Source organism: Diplotaxodon limnothrissa, linkage group LG7 (assembly GCF_057381915.1).
Source record: "Diplotaxodon limnothrissa isolate DT_005_m linkage group LG7, D_limnothrissa_male_GT1.1, whole genome shotgun sequence".
Classification (NCBI taxonomy): domain Eukaryota; kingdom Metazoa; phylum Chordata; class Actinopteri; order Cichliformes; family Cichlidae; genus Diplotaxodon; species Diplotaxodon limnothrissa.
The window spans coordinates 39,257,420-39,275,152 of NC_140602.1; the positions used below are offsets into that span (position 1 = coordinate 39,257,420).

At 38.5% G+C, this 17,733-nt stretch overlaps 1 protein-coding gene across 2 annotated transcripts in view; it reads right to left on the minus strand.

Annotated features, from left to right (window-relative positions):
- Nucleotides 1-489: 489 nt before the first annotated feature.
- The window catches only part of cntfr (ciliary neurotrophic factor receptor), a 233,937-nt gene continuing 216,693 nt past the window's right edge, over nucleotides 490-17,733 (minus strand). For both annotated transcript variants that reach the window (XM_085359687.1, XM_085359688.1), the window contains 4 exons: nucleotides 15,256-15,324; nucleotides 14,716-14,836; nucleotides 7,039-7,168; nucleotides 490-1,901 (listed from right to left, as the gene is read on the minus strand). In XM_085359687.1, coding sequence (XP_085215813.1) covers nucleotide 1,901; nucleotides 7,039-7,168; nucleotides 14,716-14,836; nucleotides 15,256-15,324 — 321 coding nt within the window. In that variant the 3' untranslated portion in view covers nucleotides 490-1,900. The remainder of the gene's footprint in view (nucleotides 1,902-7,038; nucleotides 7,169-14,715; nucleotides 14,837-15,255; nucleotides 15,325-17,733) is intronic.

Here is a 17,733-nt window from a genome sequence, read left to right on the forward strand (position 1 = left end):
ACTGAGAAGCAAACAACGTTACCTCTGCAAGGTCAAAAGTATCGATCTGTAAAACCTGAAATGAGGCACTGTGTGTTTATAGCTGTGTCTGGGAAGTAATTTGTCTTTACTTTAATTATAATGAAAACTTGTTGCATCTTCTTTTTTTTAACATCCCCCATTGGCACCTCACCTTCATCTTGTTTTGCCAGGAGAAAATCATCAGGATCAACCAGACGGAGCAGGAGGCATTAGTCTGCCCTCATGTGTTATAAGTTCACAAAATGAACATGAGGCCAGTGCATCGTAATTCATTGTGAAATGGTCACATTTAATGGTTGAAACCTGTCATTGTATATACATCTATAAAAAAGACCCCAGGTACAGGTTATGACATTCTACGGCTAATACATACATTATTATTAAATAATAAACTTTTTGTTCATTGTTAAAGTTACATACTGTATCATAGTTTACAAAATAGGATCAAAGAGAATTAAGCCATTAAGAATGTCTGGAGAAAAAAAAACTAAACTCCTATATGCGTCTTTTTATTATTTGTTCATAAAAAATACAATAAACACTTCAAGATTCCTGTGAATAACATAATATTAACTGGTAACTGATATTGGCTATTGAAATGTAAACTGCAAAAAGACATTTCTAATGTTTGTAAAGGCGTCAGAAGTCAGACAGCAAACTGATTTGTGTTACTGTATTTTACAGCACAGAGCAGAATGGAAAACCAACATAGCTTGTATCAGAGTTCCAGTAACCAGCTTGGCTGCCATCAATACAAAGTCAACCCCAAAATAAAAAACAACGGTGGGGAAAGAATGGTTCAGTCTCAAATCCACTTTATTTCATTTATTTTTTGTTGGTTTTTTTGTTGTCTTTTAGGTTTGTTTTTTTTTACAGTTCAGGTCGTCCTTGCCGGTTTCTCAAAGCTCTATGTAAAGCTAACTGTAAATAAGCCAGACTATGGTTATTGACTTCTCCAAAGTGTTAGTCCTCTTGTTGAAAAAACAAAAACAAAAACAAACAAAAAGAAAAAACAACAAACAACACTCTGCTCTGTCAGTTGTTGGAGATGTGCAGACTCAGAGTCTGACTGAATAAATTTGTGACTTCTTTGTTAACTGGCGGGTTGACACAAACATGGGCTGCAGGGCTTTGTCCCCAGTTTGATTCCTGTAATGGGTTTCAGCATCCATTAGATGTCACGCATACACGTGCGCACGCCCAACTTTCTGGGGGTTTCATCCCATGATGAAGACAGGCACAGGCTTCAGGAAGCTCAATGACTTGGGTGGGAACCACTTTGCTGGGGGTGTAGTGGAGTCTTTGGCATGATGATTAAGCTGTATAAGGGGCTGTAAGTATACACACAAATACACGTGCCCTATATCAGTGTGTGTCTGTGTGTGTGTGTACTGCACTGCACTGCGACTTAAGAAGAGAGTGAGTACAAAAAAGAAGAAAAAAAGGTCAAAAGAGATGTCAGCTGTGGCCTTGATTCTGTTGCCGAAGAGGAGCCTCTAAAACCCAACTGAGACAAATCAGTTTAAAGTGGCTCATCAAATCCACCAGGGGGTAATGTAAGACAATAATCTTGTTTTGGTGTTTGCCTCTCAGGTCGCTGCAGTTGCTGTTGGTGATGATACCGATGACAATCTTCCAAAGTTCCTCTGTAGATTTTTCTTGGGTTTTTTTGTCAGCAAATCAAATATTCCAAAAATGCTGAGTCGCATTATCGTTGTCTAATGTCTGAATAATTTTGGTGAGTAACTGTGTGATGGACCGAAATGATCAATGCACTGTATCCTTGAAACATGTGCAAAACAGGAAAAAATACCAGCCTCCTCCTTCTTCTTCTTTGTCCTCCTACTTCACATCAGCCTTCAGCAATAAGACATTCACATCTGCAGAAAGAGGAACACAAATTAGCTTCGTCAAGCTGCACTGCATCAAAATATGAATGATCTGTCTTCTTGCCTTTCTCTTATATGTCATTCTTAATTTGTTTGCTTTTTTGGCCTTTATATTTGGTTCAGTGGGACTTTTTTTTGACTTAGCCATAACTCTGTTTGCAAAAAATGCAAATCCCCTACACATTTGTTTGTGTTTCTCTTCTAATTCTTGGCAGGTAGCTGCACACTAGTGTGACTTCTCCAATCCTGTTGTGCATATGTGGCTCAACTGGCAGGATGGCAAAAGAGGACAGTTTTTCTCTTTTTGCGTTGTGTGAAGTTATTACACATTTAAAATCAGTGGGTAAAATGGGCAAAAACAACATCACAGTGACATGTGTATTAGGCATTGGGTCATAACTACAGGGAGTGCAGAATTATTAGGCAAGTTGTATTTTTGAGGAATAATTTTATTATTGAACAACAACCATGTTCTCAATGAACCCAAAAAACTCATTAATATCAAAGCTGAATGTTTTTGGAAGTAGTTTTTAGTTTGTTTTTAGTTTTAGCTATTTTAGGGGGATATCTGTGTGTGCAGGTGACTATTACTGTGCATAATTATTAGGCAACTTAACAAAAAACAAATATATACCCATTTCAATTATTTATTTTTACCAGTGAAACCAATATAACATCTCCACATTCACAAATATACATTTCTGACATTCAAAAACAAAAACAAATCAGCGACCAATATAGCCACCTTTCTTTGCAAGGACACTCAAAAGCCTGCCATCCATGGATTCTGTCAGTGTTTTGATCTGTTCACCATCAACATTGCGTGCAGCAGCAACCACAGCCTCCCAGACACTGTTCAGAGAGGTGTACTGTTTTCCCTCCTTGTAAATCTCACATTTGATGATGGACCACAGGTTCTCAATGGGGTTCAGATCAGGTGAACAAGGTGGCCATGTCATTAGTTTTTCTTCTTTTATACCCTTTCTTGCCAGCCACGCTGTGGAGTACTTGGACGCGTGTGATGGAGCATTGTCCTGCATGAAAATCATGTTTTTCTTGAAGGATGCAGACTTCTTCCTGTACCACTGCTTGAAGGTGTCTTCCAGAAACTGGCAGTAGGACTGGGAGTTGAGCTTGACTCCATCCTCAACCCGAAAAGGCCCCACAAGCTCATCTTTGATGATACCAGCCCAAACCAGTACTCCACCTCCACCTTGCTGGCGTCTGAGTCGGACTGGAGCTCTCTGCCCTTTACCAATCCAGCCACGGGCCCATCCATCTGGCCCATCAAGACTCACTCTCATTTCATCAGTCCATAAAACCTTAGAAAAACCAGTCTTGAGATATTTCTTGGCCCAGTCTTGACGTTTCAGCTTGTGTGTCTTGTTCAGTGGTGGTCGTCTTTCAGCCTTTCTTACCTTGGCCATGTCTCTGAGTATTGCACACCTTGTGCTTTTGGGCACTCCAGTGATGTTGCAGCTCTGAAATATGGCCAAACTGGTGGCAAGTGGCATCTTGGCAGCTGCACGCTTGACTTTTCTCAGTTCATGGGCAGTTATTTGGCGCCTTGGTTTTTCCACACGCTTCTTGCGACCCTGTTGACTATTTTGAATGAAACGCTTGATTGTTCGATGATCACGCTTCAGAAGCTTTGCAATTTTGAGACCGTTGCATCCCTCTGCAAGATATCTCACTATTTTTGACTTTTCTGAGCCTGTCAAGTCCTTCTTTTGACCCATTTTGCCAAAGGAAAGGACGTTGCCTAATAATTATGCACACCTGATATAGGGTGTTGATGTCATTAGACCACACCCCTTCTCATTACAGAGATGCACATCACCTAATATGCTTAATTGGTAGTAGGCTTTCGAGCCTATACAGCTTGGAGTAAGACAACATGCATGAAGAGGATGATGTGGACAAAATACTCATTTGCCTAATAATTCTGCACTCCCTGTAGTGTCTGTAAAAGCACTTGGATGCTAAACACATCTCCATAATGCTTGTGGCAAGGAAAAGAATAATGCTCCCTGTTGGGTTTAGATTTTATTATTGTCATTTGTATTAGGAAACATTTAACCATATATTCTTAGAGGTGTATAATCAATTGTGTAGTGATAAGTTGTGTGATCTTTAACAGGCTACAGAGGCTTGGTGTGTATTCCACTAGAATGCACACCTACATCCTGGGAGCATGGGAAGAGGTCGCATCTTGTCTTAATTGTTTTATGGTAGGATTAACGTAGCTACGTCTGTTCTAGTCTAAGTGCTTTTCTGTTTAGATGAACTGCTGGACTTACCTATGTAAGATGCTATATGTTAATGACCCTATGCATATTCATGTAACTACAATAAAAGGAGTGCTATGGGGAGCCTGGCTGAGAGTCTGACAGAGGTCAAGTGGTGGAACGACGCTTGGCTCCAGCCAGGTCTCCCTCATGCATGAGTAACCAGAGAACTTTGGTGCCTTGAGTCTTGCTTTTTGCTGTGTAGCAGATTGTCCTTAACGTTCCAGCAAATAGGTTTATACTATAGACCTATCACTCCCAAAGTCAATTAAGCTATTAGTTGGAACAGTAATGAGTTAATTTCCTTAGTAAGTTATGATATAATGTAACATAAGGGATTAATCCTTAATAGCAGTAACAGCATCAGCTCGTAATGTTATGAGCTGCTTTTCATTTTTTAAACACTGCACAAGACTGCACTTTCGTTGAGCTGCCATCAACTCAACCATCTAAAACATAATAAGGGGCTTCTAACAGCTTTTGTGTAAGAAACCAAAGATGTTGGGACTCAAACTATATGACTTGAGCCAGCCCTCATTTCTTCACAATAAACAAAACAAAACACTCACAAAATTGTTCTCCAGGCTTTCTGAAGCTCTTTTCAAATTTTTCTTTGGACATGGGTGCTTTCCCCCTTATTTTTAGTCTGATACAAGGATTGGAATGAGAATGAGTGAAAAAAGCAGCCAATGTCATTTTCAGAGGGGTTTTTTTTCCACACTTAACACTAATCTATGAACCATTCAAGCATAAAAAGGTACCTAATACGGATGAACCAATGTTGTGTCTCCAGACAACTTAGTAAAGAACCAACTTTAAATTGTACCATTAGGTCTTTTGTTACTAGCAGTAAAGCTGCCTGTCATAAAACCATAAAACCTGTTCCTAATTCTTTAAGATAAGATAACCTGTATTTGTCCCACATGTGGGAAATTTGTTAGTTTGTTAGTTTAGTTGAGTTAATAAAAAATATAGTTATGGGCTGTTATAATAACAGTTTTAAAGGCATAAAATAATGTTTCTGCACCAACAAAGTGATTCCCAAAGAGCTATTAGCTGAAAACTTGATATATCCTCACAAGGTGTGTAGTGCATCCTTAAGAAATGTGAGAAAACTTGACAAGTTGAGTGCAAGAGACTTGGCAGCCCTAAAAAGCTACCTAGACCATATGAACAGTGTGTGAAAGTCATGTCTTTAACTAATAGGAAACATTCAAGTAAAGACCTGACACAGGATCTGACAGATGAATCAGACACTTCAGTTGATCCATCAATACTGGCATACGTGGATAGAACAATTCATAACTGAAAACTATCAGTCATTGATTGGCCTTCCCAGAGCTCAGACCTGATAAATGGGATGGTACTTAGTTGGAGTAGAAAAGCATTACATAAGTGCTCAAAGCACTTTTTATTACCTAATTTGTAGCCAACATCAAAAGAAGAGCTTTAAATGTCATTCAAGGAGCCTGAAGAACTAGACTACTTCAAAACTACTTAAAGAAATTAGAAGAAACATTGCCTAAAGGAACTCAAGCTTTGTTAAAGAATAAAGCAACTTGAAATGTTCGTTACAATTGTACAAACTTTTGTTTCCTTATATATTTTGTATTTTCATGTGTGTTTGCACATTTCAATGAATTGCATCACCAGCTTCCAATTCCTATAGGAATTAAGTTGTTTAAGACTCTTACACAATACTATATAATCGTACTGATAATAATTTCCTATAATTTGCAATAATTCTCTACATATTTCCAGAGTATTTTCTAATTGTGTCGTCTAATTTGTCTGTCACCCTTTCTGCTTCCCTTTGTTGTTATAGAGTTATTAATCCTTTGGTGTGTATCTGTTGACATGGAAATGTTGACATCTTTTGAAATGGAGTGTGCTTGTAACTCTAAAACAAATTAGAACAAATTCCCATTTGGACCTGCACATACAGGCTGCATGGGAGGGGAACTGGCATGAAAGTGCCTTAATTGTATTCAACCATTCCACTTGCAGCGGGTGTTCAGCTGGAGAAGCGTCCATGTTTAATGTATTTTTGTTAAAGTGTTATTGGTATAAAGCTGTCGCTAATCTTTTGATTAAAGTAAAAAGAAAAAATACAACTTCTACGCATGGTTTCATTAATTTTAGATTGTATATATTTATTTTTTAGCATTTAGATAAAATATGAGTTCATCAGAAGGACTGCTCAGGTCGAGCCGTTTGGAGCCAAAGTTAGAAAAACAAGGATGAGATGATTTGGACATGTGTAGAGGAGCGATAGTGGATATACTGGAGAAAGAATGTTGACTATGGAACGGCCAGGTGGGAGAAGATGAGGAAGACTATAGCAAACATTCATGGATGTAGTGAAGCAGGACAAGCTGAGGGTTGGTGTGACAAAAAAGTACTATGGATAGGGAGATTATCTGCTGTGGTAACCCCTAAACAGGGCAGCCAAAATTCAGTTCAATTCAATTCAGTTTTATTTATATAGTGCCAAATCACAACAACAGTCGCCTCAAGGCAAAAGAAGAATAAGAAATCTAAACCTTTACCGTTACTATTTCAACAGGATTTAAAGAGTTAACTACCCAGATGTTACAGCTCCTGGTCCATTAAACATGCTCATGTAAACAGAACATATAAATATATGTCATATAAACACATAAACAGACATGCATCGACCTGCCAATACATGAGTGAGCAATTGAGTTACTAATCAATTTGAAAACTGGATCATGTAGACTAAGGAGTCTACATGGTGTATCTATGTATATGTATATACATAAGTGATGTGTATATATGTGTATGTGTATGTGTGTGTGTATCCGGGTGTTGTCGCTCACCACATAAGCAGCAGCAGCAGCATTCCTAACAGCAAACGGGAGAAAAATGTGATGACCGTGGCAGCTCCTCCCACTGGAGGTTCAGCCTTCTGTGGTGCGTTGGAGCATGGCATGGGGGAGGTCTTAGTCTCTGTAGAAAATTTATCAGAAGACACAATAAACCTTAGGAACATATTTTAATTAACAATTGCAATCCTTGGTGAGTTTTATCATTTCTCTGTGTGTTTATTTATTAATTTTATTGGGCTAACACAGTGCACAATACTTCTGTCCCTATGTGTGAAAAACATAAAAAAATGACATGCTGATGAATGGATGCTGAAAAGTGCTCATCACACCAGGAAGAACCAAGCAGAAAGGAAAATACAGTGAAGAGCAAAATCAATTGTAATCTGCACAAGCAATCAATATAGAACTTGTCAAGGCAGTTATGAAGTGAGCTGGAATAAAAAAAAAAATCCCCTCCATGCTAAAGCCGCAGGGAAACGGGGCAAAGAAAGGACGGGGAACAAAGTATATAGATGAAATATGGAGAAACTGGAACGGAAACAGACGGCAAGGTAAAAAACCCCGAGGTAAAGCAGGCGGGGAATACAGCATGAGGTGGATAGAAAGAGTGAAAAATAAAGGAAATGTGCAATAAGGTAGTTAATATATTGCTGATAATAGTCAATTGCACAGCTAGAAAATCTATCCATTTATACCCAACTGTAATACAAAGCCGTAGAACAACTGGATTCACAAAAACTCTTTTGACTGCACCAGGGCTTGACTAATACTTTGCATGGCTTCACATTTCAGAATAACAAATCAGTAAAGATTAAAAAAAAAGAAAAAAAAGAGAAAGACAGATAGAAAAAAAGGTCTCAGCAGCTTAGTAGCAGAAGCAAGTGAATTTTAATACAATCGGCACGCAATTTTCTTAAAAGATCTACTGACTTGTACAGTCTGGTGAGTGCAAAAAGTGTATATTCAATTACGGAAACATTAAAAAGTTATGATACTCTTGTATATTTTCAGCTAATCCAATTACGCTCAAGCGTACGAGAGTGAGAGAGGCACTTAACATCTTGTGGCAAACATAAATATGCTGAAAATCACTATGTGCTTAGGCATTTTTTAGTGCTTCGGTTTTTCATTGCTCGACAAATAAAAATATCACAGTTTAATGCTTTAGAAAACGGGACCTCTGCTACAGCTGCAGGCAGCACAGTAGATATTAACTGGTGCACAACGTTTGCACTCATTCTTTTTTTAGCGAAGAGAGAATATGATTTCCCTCTTCTTGCAATTAATGACTGTTGTATAGTACTGCGATGGGAGTTGGGAGATATTAGAGGGAAGCAACCAGGTGTGAAATGGCAAGAGAGAAACGAAGGGGGGGGGGGGGGGGGGGGGGGAGGTAGGACGCATTTAACATGTTCAGCAGCTCAGTGCAATACTTCCTGCCTGGAGCAAAACATTGTGCTTTGGAGTGACAGAGGAAATAAAAATTATGCAGAAAATAATGTGCCTGTGACAAGGAAATACAGTCATGGGGTGTATGCTGATGTAACAAGCTAGGTGAGGACAGGTAAACATAGCAGATGAGACAGTGATGTGATGAAGAATGGAGGAAGAGGCTAAGAAAAGCAGAAAGACGAGGAGGACAAAAAGCTAATGAGATGAGAAAATTGCTGAACGACTCGAACTCCAAGCACGCTGCATGTTTATGCAAATACTGTTGATGTGTGAGGTGCTAGGATATCCTAATCCAAAATACACACATGAAAGTGGTGTCTGTTATCATCCAGAAGTGTAGAGTTTCTGTTTTGGAGATTAGATTGGGCTTTTTTGTCCCCCTTGCTGCTGTATTTGTGGGTCAATGAAGTCATTTCAGCAGAGTGGCAAACAAGGTGGCATAAATTATGAATCTAAATTATGAATCCCCGAAACAGTTTGGAATGGCAAAGCAGCTACTATTGTAAAGAACTTATGTCATATGTTTTTTATATTTACATTGGGATCACCTTCGAACAGATTATGCAACACTATCTGTTGACTTTGACACTCTGCTTCACCTTAGCAATTTTTACTATAAGTTTACACAAACTGTAGTGCTTTTCAGAGTGAGTATACAGAAGAAGAGGATCTTAAAGCATTTATGCAGGGTTCAGCCTGGTTGCCTTTTAATAGATACTCCTGTTCTACTATAAGGCATGAAACAGAAGCCATACATTTATAAATAGCCCCAGACATGAAATACACAAACTAATATACAGTGCCAGACAGTGTCCAGTTTCTGTCTCACACGCTGGGTGAGGCACCAACTTATATCTTAGATGCAATGCCTCGGCTAATCCGCTCTTCTTGGAATGTGGTCGCTAAGCAATGGCCCAGTCACAGAGGATGGGATCCTTAAATGTCTCTTGCCTGCCCCCCATGCTATCCTTCTGATTCAAAGCTGCTCTGTGACGATGCTGGGAAACAGAACAGCCACTTAGGTTCAACTGGCAGCTACTTTTGCATGATGTATAGGTGACTCTCTGTTGTTGGGGGGAGGGGTGGGGTGTTAGAAAGGAGAACACAAAATGTGGTACACGGACAGTGGAGAAGAAAAGGAGAATGTGTAACTGCGTGTTAAGACTCCGAGCAAGACAATCAATAAGTCACAGGAAGTCTGTTGATTTACTATTCGGCTGAGCAGCCAGAAAATATTGGTGAGTGTGGAGATGTTAACAAGTTGGTCAGCTAAAAGTAGCAGGCCTTGGCTACATTTTATTTTGTGTGTGTGTGTTTACGAATCATAGACAGGAATCAGATATCGTCTCTGTTTCCTTATTGCCTCATTGCATGGTTCTACTTCAGTAGTCCCATTCTGCTGTTCTGGACTGCTATTCAACTTTGTTTTTTGTTTTGTTTTTGTTTTGCAGCATGTTTTGCATCATTATCCATTTGCACTGTGAAGCACCAAACAATCCGTTCCACAGTATTTGAGCATTTCTGAATCTGAGCAGTCTCTTGGCCTGGACATTACATCGTATTACTTCTATCAGCAGCCACACTATCAGTAAATACTAGCATTTTCCATTGGCAGCCATTCAGGCACATGGCGTGACATTGCTGTTTTTTTCCTTATTCATACATTTTTTTCTTTTCCAAAACTGTGCAGGCTCTTTCAGACATTTTCTGGCCTAATCTGGCTTCTCTGTTCCTGAGTGTAACCAGTGGTTTGCACATTGGTGTAAACCCTCTTTGTTAACATATCTAAATCTTAACCATGGAAAGAATTCTGTGATCATCCACTTGATTTTTGTGTTTTTTCAGGCCTTTTTGGTAATCCTGAGCTCGCCAGTGCATTCATTCTTTTAAGAATGCATACCAAATTTGAATGCAACCTCACAAAGTCATCACTTCATATTAATTATACATTTGATTTATCATGAAATGACAAGGAAACAGACCTAACCTGGCCATTAAACCCCTGTTCAGTGAACAGTCCAATTACTTTTGAGTCTCTGAATAGGGAGCACTTTATAGAAAAATGAAGTCTGAACTTCAATCATCTCTTGTTTGCTTGCTTTTAAATCCAGTGTTTATGGTGTACAGATGCAAGTTTACAAAAAAATGTCCAAAAAAAGACTATATAACTCATTATTTATATAATCTGTTACAGTTTTTACAAACAAGCAAACAAAGAACAGTGTACAGATCACAGATCAGCTGGAATGACAGCCAAATCTGAATGTAATTAGTGATCGAGTAAGAGTAACATTTGTAAAGGAAAGTAGAAAAAGGCCAGAAAGAAAAGCTAGAAATTAATATGAGTGAGAATAAGAGAGAAGTGAGAAGGGAAGGAAAAGAAATGGAGAGAAAAAAGAGAGCTAGAGGCAAGATGGAGAAGGATAGGGGAAGAGAAGCAGGACAAGGGGAGAGGGAAGGGAAGCAGAGAAGCGGCAGCTGGATCGAGAAGGAGCATGAGGAGAATCCCAATAACCTCCTGTTCTCCGTCTCCACGAGACCAAGAATAATACACTGTGTACTGACTGAGTGTTTATATGTGTGTGCGTCTGTGTATACACTACAGGTTATCAAACTGAAGGACTCTCTGTGTGTGTGGGTGTGTTTGTGCTGATGTGTTTGTGGCTCACAGAGTATTGGAGGAGGCTGCATGTTGTGAGTATGTCTTTCAGCATTAGTGTTTGTGTGTTGCCAGGTATGTGTGAGCTCATTTAGTGCTGAATGTGACGATGATTGTGCAGTGCTACTCTTTGCCAAGAGGAGTCAGTATTCTACCGTAAAACCATTACGTTTTAACAGACTCTCAGAAAGACAAAGAGAAGCACAGACAGACAGACTTTGCCCCTTAGAGAAATTAGTGTCAAATTATTGGCTTCAGAAGTGAGTGAAAGAAAATAATGGTAAACCCACATTAAAAATGTTTTAAACAGACAAATACAAATGCATAAATACACATAAACCCAACAATGCAACAACATCCACCAAACCATTATAGCACTATGGTTTGGAAAACTCGGGGGAACAAAATGAAAGTTTCTGTAGTGTATTGGTGTGAGTGCTCTGTAATAAATTACAGCAAACTAAATTAATATATCATAAATTCAGAGCTTTCCTCATGTGGAGCATTAAGTGAATAGTTTGACATTTTAGGAAATATGCTTATTTGCCTTCTGCCTCAGAGTTAGCTGAGATGATCAATACTACTATCATTGCCTGTTCAGTCTAATAATACAGCTTGCTAATGATCACACATCTCATTTGCTTACACTGGATGTAAAGATGACGAGGAGCAGCATTATGTGAGGGTTATCTCAAGGACAGTCTTTTTTTGTCAAATAGCAGTTTAACCCAGGGAAGCGATCAATTTACTACTCTTGATGAAAAAGAGGTGTTGTAGAAGAACCATATGGTCATATGGTCAAAAACTCTTGACTTTTAAGTGACTCTTTAAATCATGGAAGCATGTAGGTAGCATGTAGGCTGTTGTCTGTTTTTGGAAATCTGTTATAACGAAGAAGGTTGTATCTGAGTTAGAAACTAAGAACCCATCATGCTCACAGAGTGGCAAGAAGTCAGAGTCAAACCTGGCTTGCCTTGAAGCACTCCCTACTTTATCATCTTTATACCTTTTAATGGGACCATAAATTAGAAAATGAATATCATGCAGTATTAAATAAGAATTGAAACTAGTGATTAAGACCATAAACTCACCAGGAAAATGTTACTGCAATCAAGTGAGCAATAGGGTTATTCGATCATAAATCGTAAAGCCAGACATCTTACTGGCAAGCAGATACCCCCTGCTGGTCATTCAAAGAATGCAAGTTTGAGGCGCTTTGAGGAAGCTGTGTCCATTTTTCTACATATTTTGTAAGAACTAAGTCGCTTTCTACTGAGTTATATAGTTGTAATGCCAATACTACTACTACTACTGCTACTACTACTACTACTAATAATAGTAGAAGTAGTATCATACTATACTACTTATATTATACTACATACAATTGTGGAAATAGCAACCTTACATTTTTTTGCTACAATCTGTGAGTTGTTTTTTTAATTAATATTTTATCAGCTTTGTAATAAACTTTCTAGGGCTAGTAATATATTTTCATATTATTGAATAATCTAACACATTTTGCAGACCTGCATCAATGTCTGTGCTTGCCTGTCTGATACAGTACGCACAGTTTAAAGTTGATCTTGGTGGTTAGTTTCAAGATGTAACATATCGATAATAGAAGCTTCCTCAGCCCGAGTGCTTTCACGTTATGTTCTTTTAAGTTGCATAATTTAATACTGCAGATGTACACATTGCCAGTAGACCTACTAAGGATATATTTCTGCCCTAGCCACTTCAGCTTAGAGGGTCCACAGACAATGTAATATTCCAGTTTTATACAGTTTTTCCTCTGCATGACATTTAAAAATGATCTGTTTTTGCTAACTTCAAAAGATTAAAAGTACTGTTGCTGTAACATAGATGTATACTAATAGTGTGTCCTTTGACATTAATATAGGGTATTGATAAATTTGCCCACTTGCAATTTAAGCTGCTTTAGTGTGCCCACAGGTGCTGCACAAATATAAGCTACTTTGCAACCCACCTTCACACCAGCCCCACATTTCATGCCACATTTCATATCAGCTGTCATGTTCTGCTCTAATTTTTTGTTCTGCTAATTTTTGCTTCATGCTTTTTGTGTTCTGTGGTAGGGCAGTGAGGTCATAAGGAGAGTGTCACTGAACCATACCACCAAACATAAATTAATGTCCTATAGGGGTCCTGACTGAACACTCATCTGGTGAGTAAATACTCCCTACATCTGCAAGACTAAAATGGAAATCGTCCAAATCCTTGTCTGCTTCTTTTTTTCATTCAACCATTTCTTCTTTCCTCCATCAGTGTGATGTGAAGATGGTGCACAGACAAGTATTTGGGCCTTGAATAGGTGTCTTGCTGAAGGTCTTCAGAAAGTTTTGAAGATATTAATTTCACAAGTGAGTCGTCCTTTGTCTTTGCTATATGCTCAAGTGGTGCCAACTAAATAATTCCCAGAGACTGTTTTTGTCACAGTCACTGAGTATAGTGTCCAGTCAACACATACACACGCACACACACACAAAATCCAATATCCATAATGAATTTTTTAATATATATGATCTGCCAGAAGTTGACATTTTTTTGACAACATAAGAGCAGTTTTTTGGTTTTGGTTTTTTTTTAAAGGAAGGGCTCAGGTACTTAGGTTGATGTGTGTCGATTTGTCTCGAGGCAGATGGGTCTTATAGCTTAGACTGTAATAAAAATTCAGAGCTATCAAATGCTTATAGTGTACTCTGTTTAATCATTAAGAAAGTTATTAACTAAAATTAATTTCATACCTAAATGCTTCAGAAAATTTACTGTGAAAGCCACAGGCAAGAGGAACAATGTCGAGAATGTTATTGGAATACTATATTATGCTATCACAATGATTCCTCCAGCCAACAGACTACAATCTCATTTAACTTTTAGTGTTAACCTTTGTTCACTACTAACTTCACAACTACACATGAGCCATCTTAACATGTTAACATACTACTGAGCCCACTATGTTTTACATGCTATTATTTTTATTTTATCCCTCTATCCTTTCAGTCATGCCAGTGCTGTAGCTCATTAGAGTAAGCTGCTGAATGTGGGAAATATTAAACCTGCCAAGCAACGTTGTCATTAACAACCTGACATCAGCGCATTAGCTCAAAGGACTGTCACACTGAGCTGCCAGCACATTTGTAGACTTCTCTTTGGGTTTCCTTATGTTTCATTGTCCTCTGTTATTGATCTTTTCATGGAACAATGACTCATGTATTTTGAAAACGTCTGTTAAAGTACATTTACACACTGAACAGCCTCCAACCAAGAAAGATCTGCATGATAAAAACGAGTCTCCCTCTGACTGAAATTGGGGCTATAACTTACCAGTTGTTGTGTTCTGTAATGTTATATACAATATTGCACCACTAGAGGGTGGTGTCATGAAAAACTGCCATTGAAAATATAGAGTTAGGAAATAGAGTTAAGATGGCGAACTGTTAGCATGATGTGTCACCCTGCTACCCCTACGATTTACGGTTATGTGCTGCATTCATCCTCCTTGACAAAGATTTATTTATCACCAGCCATCGTTATACCAGTATGAAATTCCACTTCAGTTGTGGAAACAACTGGCACGGGTTCTTCAATCCAGGGTGTAGCATGGACAGCAACACTCCAGTCACTCCATGTTCCAATCTCTGTGTCCTTGGCAGCCACCTGATGAACACAGGGATATCAGAAGTATTCGATTCAGTTTTATTTATTTAGCATCAACTCACAACAACAGTTGCCTCAAGGCACTTTATATTGTAAAGTAAAGACCCTACAATAACCCTCCTTCTTTTGGCTGCTCCACAACAGATGACCTGCCTCCATCTAAACCTATTCCTATCCCCCACTGTCACACTGACCCTCTACATATCATCTTCACTACATTAATCTTCTCTCAAGTCTCCCTCTTTTCCTCCTGTCTGACAGCTTAACATTCAACATTAATAGTAAAAGTGTAAAATTAATGCGATTTCAGTAGAATGTACATAATACTGAACCCAATATTTACATAAAGTATTGAGCTGATCTTGAAATAACCTTTTTTAACCTTCTTTTTTCTTTGCTAGTTAGTATGAAATCTTTACCTGGATGATGTACTCCTTCCCAGCGTAGGCATCAGTGATGTTATGGGATGTAGTGTCAGATAGCTCCACCTAAACATCAAACGGAAAAGAGCATGGAGTCAGTCTGGATCGGAAAACAGCACATGTGGTTTCCCTGGGTTACAGTAGGGTGTGTCTGTTTTATTTTTGCAGTATATTAAAGTTGTTATCAAATATCTTTATTGATAAATATGGTCTCTATGGCCCTGGGGATATGAAAGGTTCCAAGATTATGAATTATGAAAATTCTCGGCTAAAAAAGACACTTTCGAGGTCCCAATTTAACTTTTGGTCTGGATCAACTGCCATTCTACCCACAGCTCTACCCATAAATTATAATCTCTGTATAGCAATCCAAGCTTGTTTTATGGAAGCCTCAGCTGTGCCTTACTGAATACAGTGTTTCTGCAGTGATCATTTATTGATAACACATCATTCATCATTATTCTATGAATAGGTCAAGTGTATTGTTTTATCCCTGTGTTGCTTTACATTATTGAATTGATTGGACCTTGATGGCCTTGCAGCCACAACACTCCATGCATACCAACTGTCAGACACACATGTAAAATACCAGCTGCATAATTGATGATTATACCAGAAAACATTGGCATCAATGCTACATAATTTTATGACACAATATTATGCATGCCAACATTTGAAAGCCTTTTTGCGCACACTTTAATTTGCAGAGCGAAACAGAGAATTAACTAAATGTTTGAGTTACAGAGGAGTGTATGAGAGAATGATTTGCTGCTCCTCTGTAATTTACGGTTAGTGTGTGTGTGTGTGTGTGTGTGTGTGTGTGTGTGTGTGTGTGTGTGTGTGTGTGTGTGTGTGTGTGTGTGTGTGAGAAGGACTGAAGGAAAACTAGGTGGAGGGAGGGTGCTGCCTCTTTTTGTTTCTCCTGAAGTCATAATAAATGATTTATTGGCGTGCCTGTTGCCTTGTGCAAGAGACATATAACCACTTGTGCACCTGCAGATGGACACACACACACACTCATACACAAGTTTAGGATAATGGGATACTGGATAGGTTACTTGAAATTTCTAATTTAACAAATAGATACAATTTCATCTAAAGAACAATATAATGAATGTACATACTGAAAAATAATGAACAGGAATATGATAAAAAGAAAGTGCATTCAATTTGAATCTTAAGGTTTTATCTATTGGGACATAGAAGCAGAAGAGTTGGCTGTTTGCTGGTCTGAAACATTCCAGTGTTTTTTGACACAACGCCAAGAAGGAAAGACATCAGCACTGATTTTGGAAAAGCAATGATAGCTGCCAATCAATCTTGGAAGGATCGCTGACCAAAAAAGCCCAACATTCTGCAGTGTGAAAGATTATCCAAAAGTTCACAACATTCAAGACCGTTGCCAATTTTCCCTGGAGTGGACGTCCCACCAAATTCACCCAAAGATCACACTGTGCAATCCTCAGAAAAAAATGTCAAAAACCCCACGCACTAGATCTCAGTCTCTGTAAGCCAAATGTACATGTGACACGTTAAAGTTTACGATAGTACAATTAGGAAAAGACTGACATGTTTGGAAAGTTGCCAGAAAAAACCTCTTCTCTCCAAAAAGAACAAGACAGCACAGCTTAACATTGCAAAACTGCATCTGAATAAACCACAAGAGTTCTGGAACAATGGTCATAATGCACAGAACACCGTACATAGCATGTCAACACAAACATCTCATACCAACTGTCAAGCACAGTGGTGGAAGACTGATGATTAATGCTTGTTTTGCAGGCAAAAGACCTGGGCACATTGTAGCCATTTGTTGCCCATAAACTCCTCTGTATACCAAAGTACTGTAGAGTGAGACCATCTGTCTCACAGCTAAAGCTTAATGATCCCAAGGACAAATCTACAACAGAATGATTGAAAAAGAAAATAATCAAGGCGTTGCAAGTGCCCAGTCAAAGCTCAGATCTTAAAGTAATTGAAATGTGGTGGAACCTTAAGAGAGCTGTGCGCAAACGAATGCCTGCAAAGCTCAGTGAACAGAAATAACTGGAGCATGGACTGAAATACCTCCACAATGATGTGAGAGACTGAAAAAGTCATATAGACAATGGATATTTCAAGTCACTTCAAGTTATTGCTGCTAAAAGTGATTTCAGAAGCTACTGAAGCATGGGGGCACTTAGTTTTTCTACACATTGTTCTCCATCTTTGACTTAAAAAATAATCACACTGTGTAATATGTCCCATATTATTGTTCATCTCAGGTTGCATTTACATTATTTTAAGGCTTGCTAAGGACAATGATTGTACATTTCATGTAACCTGTGCTGGCTAGTTAATAAAACTTGTCAGAAAAGAGATTTTACAGACCCTGACAGGCAGCTGACCTGCTGGAGAACACAAATATAGTCCAGTACTTGATAAATGATTGGTGATGCAATCATGTAATCTTGATAATTCCAACTCTGCAACACA